Raw genomic sequence first — 15,318 nt, 5'->3', positions numbered from 1 at the left:
ATCCTCCTGGCAACTATGCTAAGGCACATGGAAAATAAGGAGGTGATTGGTGAGAGCCAACATGGCTTCACTAAGGGCAAATCCTGCCTGACCAATTTGGTGGCCTTCTGTGATGAGGTTACGACATTGATGGATAAGGGAAGAGCAACTGACATCGCCTACCTGGACTTGTCCAAAGCATTTGATACTGTCCCACACGACATCCTTGTCTCTAAACTGGAAAGACATGGGTTTGATGAAGGGATGGTGGATAAGGAATTGGCTGGATGGTCGCACTCAAAGAGTTAGCATAGTCGCCAGGAGGATCTGCTCCATGATTCCATGATTTCCTCCTTGCTTTTAAGGTTGTGATGCATTCAGAGTAGGCATTTTGTGTCGCCATTCACACATCACTTTAGGTTGTGTTGGATGCTACATAGAGAAAACTAGCTACACCAGACTGATCATGTCTATTTGCAGGTTGAAGTTTTTCACCCTTACATGTAACAAACTGAAGCACATGGAAAAAGTTTGAGTTTAAAACGAAGGAGAAACTGCTACTGAAAGCATTCAGCGGGTTCCAGTTGGGAGATGGGTTTTGGGTCCAAGTACCAATTGCCAGTCTCGCAGCTAGCAGATGACGGACTCCTGGAGGAGTCTACAGGAATGCCAACTATGGAGATCTTGCTGTACCAAGTCACATCTTCTGGAGTAGCTTATCAGAGGACATGCTTCTACTGTATTCAAAAGGTTATTTTACACACTAAATGTAAATCTTTTTTGAAGAAAGCCTTTCACAGATAACAACAATTAAATTTAAAAATGGGTTACAAATTTTGAAAAAAGTCATAATCAACCTTTTCAAAGTCATAACTGTACAGATACAGTTCATAAGGAAAACTACATGATCTCAGTTAAGGCAATTTAAGTTTGTCACCACTGGAAGAAGGAACTGAGAAAACAGAGAACCAGGAAAACTTTGATTCTTTGATTTATCTTTCTCTTAGCCAAAACCAAGAAGACTGAAGACAAGACCAACCCTTTTCAAAGTATGGTCCAGGCTGATGAGATGTTACTACTGCTTAGCAGACAGAACTTACCCACCCACCATGCTTTCAGCTTAGAAACAGTACTCTTTTTTACATAAATTAATTTAAGCTATTTCAATAGATACCACATCACTTACCATAAAGAAGCAAAGCAAAATATTTTAAAAATTTGAAGACACTCAATTAATGAAGCAGTCTGAGTCAAAAACCCACCATTTCTGTATCAGGCTGGAGCTCAAACTCATCCTGATTAAACTCTTCAGTGCAGTTTTTAGCCAGCATTTTACTTAGAACTGATATTTACATACTTATATCTCTAGTCAGATACAGCTAAAGACTTGATGAGCCACATGCTATCCTTATTCCATTCAAGTTAAGAAAATACAGATCATACACTTCCGTGAAAAAAAATAGCACCCTAGCAAGAGACCATGTGCAAAATCAGGGAAGTCTAAACAATTATTCAGTGCATGAATTAATGCTACCTCGAATTATGACTTTTACATATATAAACAAGCCCTTTAGAACAACTTAGCCTACAAATATAAATGGAAACCAAGAAACTGGAAAAGTAATTTTTTCCAAAAAGCATTGCCCCTGCCACACTGCCAGTATGTATTTTATTTTTCTTATTGTGCTGTAAAAAGATGTACTTTGCCAAATAAATTACAGGGTAAAAGGACTGTAAGTAAACAAATCTTATTGTGAGAAACAAGACTTTGATTCTCAATTTAGTATGTTTAAGTCAGCCTTAAATTTATATTAAGATTTTGCTTATTTAATATTCTTTGTTAAAAATAAAAATCTAGAAGTCTTCCAACTCATCTAAGTTTTTCTTTTCCGTCCTAATTGAACAGTTTGGTCATGGACTGATGCAGAGAGCCATTTGGCAGAGCTGGGAGACCCTGCATCCCAGTCACAGCAAACAGGGCTATGGGAGGCTCTTTTGTTTATAGGCTGAAGGCAGGAGGGTACTGCAGGGAGTTTCCCTCAAGAACATAACAATTAAGATTGAAATCTGAGAGCGCAATACCCTGCACAGAAGCCAAGCACCAGGGATCTTTTGTTGGAGTCCTTAGGAAAGCCAACTTCTTCTACCCCAAGCTCTCAAGTGCTAGAAAAGGCATTTGCTGGCTCTTACTGCAGCTTTGATGCTCGGAGCACCCCTGTAATTGCAACGCTGCTCTGCAGAGCAGGATCTGCTCCGTGGCAGCAGGATGTGGGCTCCCCATGTGTTGTATCAGTTGCGCTGAGTTCAGGGCAGGGACAGAGACAAAATCATTTATCCAGCTGAAAAATGTACAACTGCCTAAACGCAGCTGGTGTGTAAGAAGCACAAGAGCTACCCCACAACTTCAGGAAAACTTAACTGATATGCTGAAAAGATGCTGAATACCACCCACAACAACATTTCTGGACACTAAGTGCAAGAAGACTTCCCAGCTAGCTCAAGCGTCAAGGTGAGGAATTGGTCTCGGTAACAGACTTTCTGTAGGAAACAAAAAATGGCTGATTTGGATTCTGGCACCTGAACAAATCCCAGCTTGTAAAACAGCTCCTTAAAAGCACACTTTAAAAATACGCTTAAAATTGGCCTAATAGAGCAGGAAGTTTCACCTATTTTCTTGAAATAATTTTCTATCTGGCTACTGAATGAATACCTATATGCACCTTCCCAAAATTCACTTATTTACACGCACAGAGGTGGTTTTCTATCTATGTATAAGATGACCCATGAAAACTGCAAACTGAGAAAGACTGGGTTTCAGTGAAAGTCATAAGCAGGCAGGAATTCAAGGAACAGTAAGTAAAGCTGCAGCCAGATGAGGTTTTTCCCTTTGGAGCCACTCATAGCCTTACAAAGCAAAAAGAGAATTTTTTTTTTTTTTTTTTTTTTTTTAATTACAAACAAACACAGCTTGATCTTGAGTACTATAAGTAATAAAAGCATTTCCTCTGAAAAGCTAACTCTTTCTTTCTTTATTACTGCTCTTTTCATTCCGAAATTACATCTAGGATTTCATTAAAACAAAAAGGAGAGACTGATTTTAATATTGCTTGCAAACAAATCCTGTTGAAACACTACTGCATTAACTGAAAAAGTCTGTATTCTTCTCACAGGACTGAATTTTGACCTGATGTTGCCGCTCTCTCTCTGCCCTACACTTTACAATAACGTATAACTTTGGAAGGGAAAAACTGTCAGACAAGAATGTTAGACAGTCATCAGCTTTAATGTTAGGCAGTAGACTGAAGAGTTCAATTATTACTGCGGAAAGAACAGTGGTTCCTGCTTAATTTGTTTTCCTATTTGATGAAATTAAACCGGTCCCATAAAACACAGAAGGTAAACCAAAAGCAATTAAGTCTAAGTGAGAGAAACACAGGGGAAAAAAAAAAAAATAAAAATTCATCCTAACACATGACTAATGGTAATACCATTTCCAATTAAATACTTCATTAGAAAATAAGGAAATCAAACAAGGATCCATATTCAAATAGAAAGAATTTTTTATTTAAATATTTCAACATTTTACTAAAGAATTTTTTATAGCACCTGAAATCAAAGTATATGTTTGGTAACAGACACTAATACGGAGAACAAGAATGTTATATTTAAAGTTACAGCTCTAAGTACTATACTCCTTTCTCGTAAGAATCAACTAGAGAGTTAGTCCTATTTATAAAGTCACATCTACATTCGAAGTGAAAGGCTCAGTTTACGCTTACTAAAGAAAATAAAAAAACCCAATCTCACTTATTTACTCGCCAAATCTTAAAACTGCTACATAAGATAAAGACAGCACTGAAAATAGGATTATTTGGGGGGTGGTGATGGTACTGTTGGCCTTTGAACCTAAAAATAAAAAATAAAATTAGTGGTCAGAATGTCAAAAAGTAATTTCAACACAAAAAGAAAATGTTGCAGCATATCCTCAAACTTTCATTTTGTAAAAAAAGAGTGAAATATTCAGATATGTATCAAAATGAAAACTATTTTCAAAAGAAAATTTAAATATTCTGTGTTGCAAATGGTAAACATTTCAAACTACGGAGTAGTTTTAAACTGTAAGTGTTTTAATATTCCATCATTCAGGCAGGGACATCAAAATTATATGCTGAGTTGAATTTTTCCAAAGTATTACTACTTGCTGAAAAAGTTCAATGCAGCTGTTATGTCAGACCATATGCTGCAACAGATGTCCTCTATTTATCACTCCAGATTGCCTTGTTTGATATTTCCTTTTAAACTTAGATTTGACCAAAGTGAAAAAAAAAACCCAAAGATACGAAAATCCTTTACGTAGTATATTAACAAGCAAATTCCGAAACCCGTTTCATTGCTGCATAAAACAAAGTGACTTGAACGAATTTTCCGTAGCAGATGCATCTCACTGACTGTAGAAGGCAAAAAAGAGTGATCTCCCATCAAGACTGGAAGTTGATGTGGTTCATACATAGGAGTGATCCCAGTGTCAGAGAGAAAGGAACAGCAAAAAGGTTTTTGTGCTGAGACTTAGTGTGGAAAATTCAGGACAAGGGAATGGGAACTTGCCTGGGAAACAAGGAGAAGGAGGCAGGGTGTGATGGAAAAACGGATGAAATCAGCCCCAGCAGACCCTTAAGAGAGAGGGACTTCCCTGCCCGGGGCATCACACTGCTTCCAGCCAAGACCTCAGCACCCCAGTGACTTGTTTTGACTCTCCCTGCTTCACCTCCAAGGAATAGAGGCACGGCCAATCCGGGGAAGGTTTTGTATTGCTGTTTTATCAGTACGTTCCCAGTACGTTCCCTCTTACCTACAACAATACTTTGAGTGCAACAACTTGTACAATAAATCAGTGCCCAGCTTGCTGCTCAGAAAGCAGGGCAGAAGGTTTTAGAAGGCGTCTATTTTAAAATCTCTCCTTGTTTCACTGGGAGCAGGGGGTGAAGTAGTTAATCTGACAACTTATAAAAAAAAGTTAAGAATGACTCTTCATGAATACAAAAAATCCTATCAGTGTGTTTTCTCACTTTCAGAGCCAAAATAGTGAGAGTATATTGAGAAAGGGAGCAAAGATTGTTTTATAATTAGACAGCAAATTGTAATAGATTTTGTATAAAATGATTCAGTTGAACTGTTTGCATAAGTGTTATTTGATAAGACAGCATCATTTCTGAAGCAAAATTACACAATTTATTAAATTATTTTTAGATTTGTCATTACATATGAGCTATAAATAGGATGTGTTTTGAATGGCTCTGGAATTTCTTGAAAATGTCGTAGCCTATAGGTTGGAAATCAGTCTCCTAACAACTTACGGATGTAAACTGTAGAGACTTTTATCTTCCCAGTTTGCAAGGAAAATGGCTACGAAGATTTCGTGTCTCTGTAAGTGATTGCACAACGGATTCATAGGAAGACTTTATAAAATGCCAATTAACTCCTGCTCTGAATTTGTTTGAAAATCACTTCCACATTTCTAGAAATGATGACAATGTTTTCCATAGGTGATGCTGAAATCTAGAATTGAAACTTTGCCAGACTGTGGAATCATACTATAAAGTACTAGGGTGTTCCTCCTTCCACGTCTGTGCCTTGTTATAGCACGTTCACTGACTGTGAAATGTCAGCTTATTAGTCTGGAGAAGTACAAATCATAGAATCATAGAACGGTTAGGGTTGGAAGGGACCTCAAAGATCATCTAGTTCCAACCCCCCTGCCACAGGCAGGGAAACCCTCCACTACACCAGGTTGCCCAAAGCCTCATCCAACCTGGCATTGAACACTTCCAGGGATGGGGCATCTACAACTTCTCTGGGCAACCTGTTCCAGCGCCTCACCACCCTCTGAGTGAAAAATTTCTTCCTTATATCTAATCGAAATCTCCCCTCTTTCAGTTTAAATCCATTACCCCTTGTCCTATCACTACATGCTCTTGTAAAAAGTCCCTCTCCAGCTTTCCTGTAGGCCCCCTTTAAGTACTGGAAAGCTGCTGTAAGATCCCCTCGGAGCCTTCTCTTCTCCAGGCTGAACAGCCCCAACTCTTATTACTTTAAATAAATATTTAAAGTATTTTCTAAAAATTATGATGATGCAATAGGGATTTTTGTAGACTTTCTGTAAAAACTTCAAGTAACTGATTACTGGGACGGAAAAGCCCTGTAGCCCACTGAACATGCCATTGCTATTGCTAGTTAACAGCCCAGAGGCTTCAGACTACCTTAGTGAGACCTCCGAAGTTGAGTTGCTTGAATTTGTGTTGGGATACTTTAGCTTGATTAACTCTAGCAAATGCTTCTGCAGATCAGGTTGCTTCACTTGTTTTGCTTTTGCTTAGCTTTGCATAACGGTGTGGCTTAATTTCACCAAGGTGGCAGTAACAAGTAGTTTTTCTGCATTCAATGAATCCTTGGTTTCCTTTTTTCCCCCATAACAAGATTTTAAATGTAACAGCAAGGAACTATAAACTATTCTATGCAAAGTTTGAGCTGCCAGATGAAATTCGTGTTTTTACCATGATCTGAGACTTGCGGAAGATTTGACGGAGTTTGGCATTTTATATGAAATTCTCACTGGCTCACAAAACTCAGCAGAGAGGTGGAAGAATACCTTGATTAAAAGTATCTCGAGCAATAGGAGGGAGTCAAACTATTACGTAACCTTTGGGAACTGAAAAGGCTTTTGTATTTGAAGAAAGAAATACTGAAGAACTATAATATGTAATTCCTCTTTCAGCCATTGGCTTCAATCCAGAGTAAACAGATGCGAATTTTCAGCACACAAATAGTTTTATTAATGTTGAAAACAACTGTTATTTAAAACACCTAATTAGAAGTAAATTAGTACAAAAGATTTAATCAACTTTTAAAATTGATTGTGGCAGGATGTTGTACTTACAATTACATTGATTTAAAGAAAGAGTAGGAAAGATTTATTAGAGCTAGTACCCTTCAAATCTCCCTTTTGAATGAAAAACATTTAAAACATACAGGCACATTTTAGTGCCTAAGCAAGCAGATTTAAAAATTGTCAATCTTATCCTAAATCTATTATTTAAAAAATAATTAAGCTTAAAGTCTGTAAGTCACCTGCCTCTGTGCTTGCTAAGTTCCTTGAAGCATTTTTTAAAGCTGTTACAGAGAATTTGCTTACCCACAGAGGAAAAACTAAGCAAGAAATGAATGAACAGCTTGTCTTGCCAAAATTAAAACAAGCACTTCTGAAAGCTGTGTTTTGTGCTAGCAGTTACTGTCTACATGCTTAACCTTCCTAATTTCCTTGACTTGATAGGACCTCATGATTGAATGTTGGAGGCAGAGGAGAAGCTATTTCACAGAGCTGCACCTTAAGATTAATTCTGCATGTATCCCATCTCTCTATTTTCTTTAACTACATAGAGTTATATGCCCCAAATGATATTTGGCAGTCTTATTCTCTTAGCTAAGCATATATTGAACCACATTTACATCAACCTTGTAGCAGCAGTATTACCCTGGTTACACCATCCGAACAATTTAAGCACATAGATGGCTTTTCACATTGTCTCTTTGAAAAATTTGTGATATCCAGGATATGCATCTGAACCTAAAACTTATTATATTTTTAAAATATGATAATGTAATGCCAAGATATGAAAATGTAATACCAAAATCCTCTTTGGTTCCAAAAGCAACCCACTTCACACCTTTATCTTCCTATCTATCTTTTTATACTAAATATAAAACGCTGTTAATTAATTAGGCCTTTCACTGGCCAGACTTCCTTATACTTGCATTGCTCCATTAAAAAAATCGAATATAATTTAAAAATGAGATATTTAATGTGATCAACATTGAAAAGACATCCAATATAAACCTACAAAAAAAGAGGATATAATAGAGATTTTAAGAATTACATCATGGTGACATACTGTAAGAAGGCAACTCATGGAAGAGTTTGACTTTTCTTCACTTAAGTCTTTGGGAAAGTCACCTCAGAGTAAGAAAAAATAGCCTTTACTAATTTTCAAAGCAAATTTCAAAACAGCAATAGGGCTACAAGTAGTTGCCACCTCTACATGAAAAGTTTATATCACAATAAAATTTCATGTCTGTATTTATGCACTCCAGTAACTAAGCTAATGTCAAGAGCACTTTTGCAGAAAATTATTAAATTGATAAACTGCTTCAAGATCCTAAGTACTAGATATTCAGCCCTTTGTCATAACATTGTTAAATATGATTTACTACAAAAAAAAAATCACAAGTATAATGCCTTACAAAGTTCAATTAGAAAATAACACCACAAATGGGAAACGACTACAGGCATGTGCTTTTGACTTTGAGAACCTCCAACAGAAGAATTGCCATTGCACTAGGAAGTTAAAAATGCTAAATGCTAGAAAATGCTAGAATTACCTAAAAAAAAAAAATAAATCATAATAAACCTTCTACTGAAGTAAGCCAAAAGGTCCATTTAAATGACTGCAGGCTCACTAACCTGCAATTACACTGATTAGCAGACACATGCAAGGCTCAAAGGGACCTTCTGGAGTGTCTTGACCAACCTGCCAACAATTTATGCACATACTAATAAGCAGTACGCAATCAAAAGCAGGTTTAAACTGCAGAGGTTACCTCAAATCAGATAGAGGGAGGACAACATATAATTGCTTTCAATAACACTGACAGGTTATCAATAAGGTTATAAATACCTGATTATAAACATGTGGCATCTACTAAAAATTGGCAAGAAATGTAAAAAAACTACATAATACTGTTCCGTAACATGGGGTGACAACAGAGGACCAACCAAGCCAAAACACAAACTGGCCACAGCTGAAATTAAAGACAACATTAACGAATATTGGAATCCAAGATCTGGAAAGTAAAAGACAAATTTTTCCTGTCCAACCCCACCACGGGCCAAACATACTTGGACAACTAGTGTTTCTTTAAAAAGAACATTATGTACAAAATGTGCTACTTTTTTTTTTTTTTCAGGAATATAATACATGCTTTTTGATTTAGTGAATAAAAATGTGAATGAAATATACAGTCTACATCTATCTATCTATCTATCTATCTATCTATCTATTTATCTTATATATGTATAGTATTAGATAGTTTATGCTTTTTTCCAATTTTTTTTTTTTGGTAATGTGATGATTTTCCTAATTTATCTGTTTTCAGTAGACAATAGCTAAATCTCTGACACCTTAATGTCAACCAAAGTAAGCAGCAGACTGGCTGTCAGCACAGGAAAAAACAATTTCTCCTGTTATTATATAAAGCTGTATTTCTTTATCATCATGTGCTTTCTGTAAGTGGATCATCCACTTTTACCTTTCAATCAAATATGGTATATACAGTTTGAAAAGGGGTGATACAGTCATATAAGGGGCTGCTTTAAACGGAGCTGTTTCTATTCCAGCTAGCTTATTGTCCATAGGCAAAAACTGTGTTTCTAGTTGTGATGGATTTTGTTTTCACAGAGGAGGAGAATTGCAGTTTAAATCATTTTGTCTGAGATAGGTACCCAGTTATCAGATATCAGATGGAGCTGATGGAACAAGGAGCCAGTGTAGGCTGAATCTAGCAACAGCTGCTTGACTTCACCTTCTCCAGAGGGTATCAATGGGATTCCTGTATTATCCTTGCTAATGCTTCACATTTTCGATGTAAATTTTTTTCCTGATAGTAAAACGAATAGAAAGAATGCTAAAATCGAATTTTGTGGAAGGGTTCATAATTAACTTTAACTCAGGAAAGGCAAAGGAGTCACAAATCAGCTACTCATTGTCATTATTAACAAGTGAAAACATTTTTTTCTACCACCTGCAGGATCGCTGCTAATTTTGTACTGTGTTCTTGTCTATTTATATTTATTAAGAAAGTGTTAACATTCAATTATTTTAAAATAGAAGGCTTCTCCTTCTTCCCATTAACACAAGCTACTGTGGGAACTAGTAGCACAACACTGGTGTGAAAAAATGGCTAAATTAAGTATGGTGCATCCAGCTTATACGGACTTCGTTTTGTTTACAGACCTACGTGAAAAAGACATTGTAATTCAGATTCTCCTTGACTCTCTGGAAATTATGAGAGGCTGCAGGCCGTGCTGAGTTCTCTGTTTCTATCCGAGTATTTCACTTCTGCGTAAATGTATATATTCATTAGTATACCTCAGTTTATTGAGTTTCTTCTCATAAGAAACAGTGATTGTGGAAGTGTTTCTGGAAGAGTAATCTTTCAATATTTCAGGAGGTACTTCCTGGGCATTTAATTTCCTAACAGCCAGGCAGCAAAATTCCCTTAGGGCTATTACATGGGACCCTGCACCGAAACCATTTGCTCCATGTGAGAAAGCCTTGAAGCTCTAACACTCTCCAATAAGGTTCAGTTTGCCCAATCCAGAAATTTGAGGTCTTCCAATATTAGCCTGAGTCTTCTGCTACCAAAGAGCAGAAAGACGAGATAAAGAAAGAAGTGAAAAACTCAATTTTGGAGAGATTATGGCAGAAAGGAATCTCTGAAAAAGTCGAAAAGCCACAACGGTGCCGAAGGCAATTCTGACAAGCAAGGAGGTGCTGGAATAGAAAGCTGGTCTGCAGGTTTAAATACACTTCTAAAACTAGTCTTGAGATAGCTGGAAATTGAAATTATAATCTCCTTAGAGAGAAGCAACAAGAAGGAAGAAAATGTGCATGTCTGAGGAAGGGACTAATATCATCACTTTCACTCTGGCGGGCATGTGCTTCTCAGTACTTGGGGCAGGCGATGATGCTTCGCTGCTGTTCACACAAACCGAGCTGCTAAAAACCTCTCCTGCCCATCTTGCCTCCCCTGCAGCCAAGTGCCTACTCAGAGTGATTCACACCTTCGTCTTGCCAGTTTTCTGGACAGGTCATTTAGACTTGGTAGGCTCAGTTCCCCGTCCGTGCAACTGAGATAATGACACTTCCACACCTAAGAGAAGTGCGATGAGGACAAATGCTGGAGGAATATTTAGGGATGGCAATGACTGAGTCCGTATGAATTCCTAAGGCAGGAACTTTGTTTCCTCCCTAAAAGTAACAAACAAGAACAGCGTTTAGGTAGACAGGATGCACGATGCACATGAGATGGAAAGGCTCAAGGCATTATGTTTACTCCTAAAACGCACATTTGCTATTATTTTCTCTGTACTTCCTTCAGGCTATGGTGGCACTACTGAAATAATCATCTTCCTGCCACCTCAACTCAGGAAGGCTGATGGGAAGCAGCAGGAACTTCTTTTCTTTTCCTTTGTGCCCACCTCCAAGCCAAATTTTTTCATTAGTGAGGCAGCTGCTGCAGAATCTATCTGTCCTTCCTCAGAAAGGACAGAGGGAAGGAATTTAACTGGGGCAGTTGTCACACTACAACACTTTACAAAAAAAGCAAATGAGAACTGATTCAGATGCACGATTCCAGCCAGTTTCCTAAGAGATGCAAGATGAGAGGGGCAACGACTAGCACTGATTTGGAAAGGAGCTTTGCAGAACACTACCACTACCAGGTTTCCATTTGCAAAGCAAGGGCCAGTGATTGGCATTTTGAAAGGCACAAAAGCCAGCCAGGGTAAGCAGTGGCCTTCTGGGATGTACTGGCTATTAAAATAAATAAAAAAAAACAATACAAAAACAGGCCCAGGAATAAAATCTTGAAATACTACTGACTTTGGTTCCACTCCTCAGGGTCATCATCTTGCTCTGCTCCCTTTTCAAAGATGTCCAGCACTCCTGGTGCTCACCATCCCCAGGAGCTACATCTACTGGTACAAAGGCTGGTTACTGCTTACCATTGATGGTCAGTACCTGCTCTTCTCGGTAGTAACAATTTGAGGGCATGCCAGCACACGCATCCTTTCTTTTGGTGGGAATTCAGGAAAATTTACCAACACACTGTGCAATGGAAGGAATGTAAACTGCAGCCTAATATCTTTTCTTTAAATGACCTAATGCCATTATGTGTTCCATCTACAGACAGCATGGGAAGTGCTACTGCAACTGCTGAGGTGTACTGCTGATGTTCATTAGCAGTTTGCCACTTACTACTCAGAATAAATAGGAAGAATGTTCCCTGGAGCCAGGACACAGACAACATAACCGAGAAACAAGTAAGTATGTTGAATCCGAAGCGGTGGTTACACTTTATTAGATCTGTCAGTAATTCTGTCACTCTGCAGGAGGCACCATCCGAGCTCATGTAAGCCAGTATCTCTGCCCCATTAGTCCTCCCTAACAAGTATGAGGTGGTAGGTGTTGTAACTAAGAAACAAAATTAAATATAAAAATCTACATCTAATAAACACCATGCAGTTTGTTCAGACACCCTCAAGGAAGGAATGTGGCATCAACCAAAGGAAATAATCTTAAGAATTGTATTCTAAATGAGCCCTGACTCACAAGGGTAAGTAACTTCTGAAGAAGCACAGATCAGTGTGTACATCACAGATCAGTGTGTACATCAGTGTGTACTCTGATGCTTCTATGACAGAAATCAGAACGTTTCTTACATACTTTAGCACAAAAATCATAATGGAAATACAAGTATTATAAAATAGGATAATGAAAAGATCTTAGGATTTTTTTATTTGTAGCATTAAATTAATCACCACATTGATTTTAGCCATCAAGTAGAATGAAATCACAAAGTGAAAAAGCAAAAAAAAACACCTAGCTTCTGTTTTGTGTTTTAAACAGCATAGCTTAGGGGCAAGGGGAAATACATCTCCAAACATTTCAGATTGGTGCTGTTTGACAGTATTTCTGTATTTCTGAAAAGAAAACTGACTTTAATTTCATAAGGGAAAAAGTCCAAACAATCTTAAAAAGATCAGATTCTACTCTATAAAGAAAAGAAGTAAGACTTTGTCACTACCTGCATGCCCTGTGTCTAACAGACATCATATGAGATGCTACCAAATTTCAGAAAAAAGGCTTCAGAAGAGCATGTTGTCCATTCATCCAACATGCTTCTCCATTTTCCTATCATAATCATAAAAAAGGTAAAAAACATGTCAAATCCTCCTTCTCACTATAAAGAATAGAAAAGAAAAGAGTAAAATCCAACTTCCACATGTGCAGCTCTACAGCAGACAGGAGGGAGAGAAGAGCACAGCTGATGGTAGGATTCCCACCACCACGTATCTGTGTATGGAGTCTCTCTCCCGCAAGAGCATTCATGGCTAACCAAGAACAACGTGACCAGCAACCGCACCCAGAAACCATGCCTGAACCAGTAACCTGTCTGTGTAATACTGAATAAAGCTATTCATACAGTACGTATATCCAAAGGGCGTGAAAGCGTTTTGCTACAACAAAGATGGTAATAAAATAGTTACTGATGGAGCAAGTGGCACGCGGCACAGAACTGTGCTGGCAGGGCCTATATGAAGTTTGAACAAAAAACATGGAAAGATTCAAACCTGTGACCAGTTCTCTGATTTCCAAATCTGTAGACTTGCGGAGTAGCCGTACTAATGCTGGGATACCACCACAGTTTTTCAGAGCGATTTTGTTGTCATCATTTGCCTTCCCATATACCAAGTTCCTCAAAGCTCCACAGGCACTACGGTGGACTTCTGTCATCCGATGGTCCAATAGGTCCACCAGTAATTGTATTCCGCCTTGTCTTCTTATCTGAAACAGGTCAAAGCGATAGTGATAAAATTAGGGAATGAACACCAGCATTATATATGCTATCCAATGTAATTAAGCTGTGACTTATGCAGGCTATGCTCCAGCAAAGGTATGCTGGTAACACCGTAAAGCTGCTACGTTGCACTGCTTTGATTCTTTATATTATTTTTTCAGTGGCAATCTAACTGTACAATGACAAACCTGAACCTCTGTAAAAGCAGCCAAAAGTTAGTCAAGAGTGTTGCTTCATCAAGATTTCTCAAGGTTCAGCAAGGTTTGTCTTGGCAAGGGTTACTCCTGCGCTGGAGAAACATCATCTGCTTTGGAGTGTAACAAATCACAAGCCAGAGGAAAAAACACAAGATTATGGCAAATAAAAAAAAAGCTCTTAATGTAACACAGTTTTGAAGCCCCTCCTTTTACACTTAATTACCAAGAATGTGAGGAGCTACTGTAGTGCCTGTAAGGATGTTACATCAACAACATTGGGAAAAGCAAAGATGAAAGGAAAAGGAGGAAGACTGCACAAACATAAAGACAAGGATGATGGATAAATCATGGAAAGCTTGTTGTACTACAATTGAGGGAGAGCCTTAAGTGATGGAGGAACAGAAGTCTTATTCATTCCTAAGGTGGCCTACAAAATAAATTTCTAATGCAATATTTTATACAAAATATCATTCTAGAAAAAGCACAAAAATATTTCACGCAAATGATCAAAGTGGTCAAGAATACCAAGAACAATTTATTATAAAATCCATTTGCCACAAATCCATCCTTATTGCTCCCTGGCACTATTTGCTCCTCAAACAGTAAACAGTCTTGGATCTAATTTTAAGAAACTTGATTCATAACTAACATCCAAGCAGTACAATGCTTTAGCTTCAAGTAAGTTATACAGACATCTCTTAACATGCCAAAAAGTTTATCCATGTGTGTTATTGCCTAAAGCACAAAGCAAGTCAGCAAAGTCAGGCACTTCAGCTGGCCATTTTACCATCTCTAGTAATATTTTTGCCTAAGACAGTAAAACGGACACAACTAGAGAGTGTTTTCAAAACTGCAGGGAAAGGTGAAATACTAATTTTAGAATTAAAGTTTATGTGAAAACGTTACAAAATCTTTGTGAAGTTGTTCTTGAGGCTCTTTGCAGGGAGGAGGCTTGGGAGTAGGACATGGTTAAACAAAGCACACTAAAATTTATTAGAAATTCCTGCTCTGTCTACTAACTTCAAAATATTGAAGTACAAACTGCTGTATAGCATTTCATGAATCTAACACAAGCATCAACAAGGCTATGTCGGGTCCTGCACTTAGGTCACAACAATCCCTAACGCTGTAGGCTTGGGGAAGAGTGGCAGGAAAGCTGTCCAGCAGAAAAAGATCTGGAGGTGTTGGTCAACAGCTGGCTGAATATAAGCCCAGCAGTGTGCCCAAGTAAACAAGAAGGCCAATAGTCTCCTGGCTTGTATCAGAAATAGTGTGGCCAGCAGGACCAGGGAAGTGATTGTCCCCCTGTACTCACCACTGGTGAGGCTGCACTCCAAATACTGTGTTCAGTTTTGGGCCCCCCCTACAAGAAGGACTTTGAGGTGCTGGAGCATGTCCAAAGAAGGCTTAGAGCACACATCTTATGAGGTGCAGCTGAGGGAATTGAGGT

General features: G+C 38.1%; 1 protein-coding gene across 3 annotated transcripts in view; it reads right to left on the bottom strand.

Annotated features, from left to right (window-relative positions):
* Positions 1-15,318, bottom strand: part of CTNND2 (catenin delta 2) — a 566,505-nt gene that overhangs the window by 148,780 nt on the left and 402,407 nt on the right. For all 3 annotated transcript variants that reach the window (XM_086609047.1, XM_086609048.1, XM_086609049.1), the window contains one exon: positions 13,445-13,658. In XM_086609047.1, coding sequence (XP_086465173.1) covers positions 13,445-13,658 — 214 coding nt within the window. The remainder of the gene's footprint in view (positions 1-13,444; positions 13,659-15,318) is intronic.

This window comes from Tauraco erythrolophus, chromosome 3, assembly GCF_009769465.1.
Source record: "Tauraco erythrolophus isolate bTauEry1 chromosome 3, bTauEry1.pri, whole genome shotgun sequence".
NCBI lineage: Eukaryota > Metazoa > Chordata > Aves > Musophagiformes > Musophagidae > Tauraco > Tauraco erythrolophus.
Note: the sequence above shows the minus strand (reverse complement) of the source record. Positions and strands in the feature narration are given on the sequence as shown.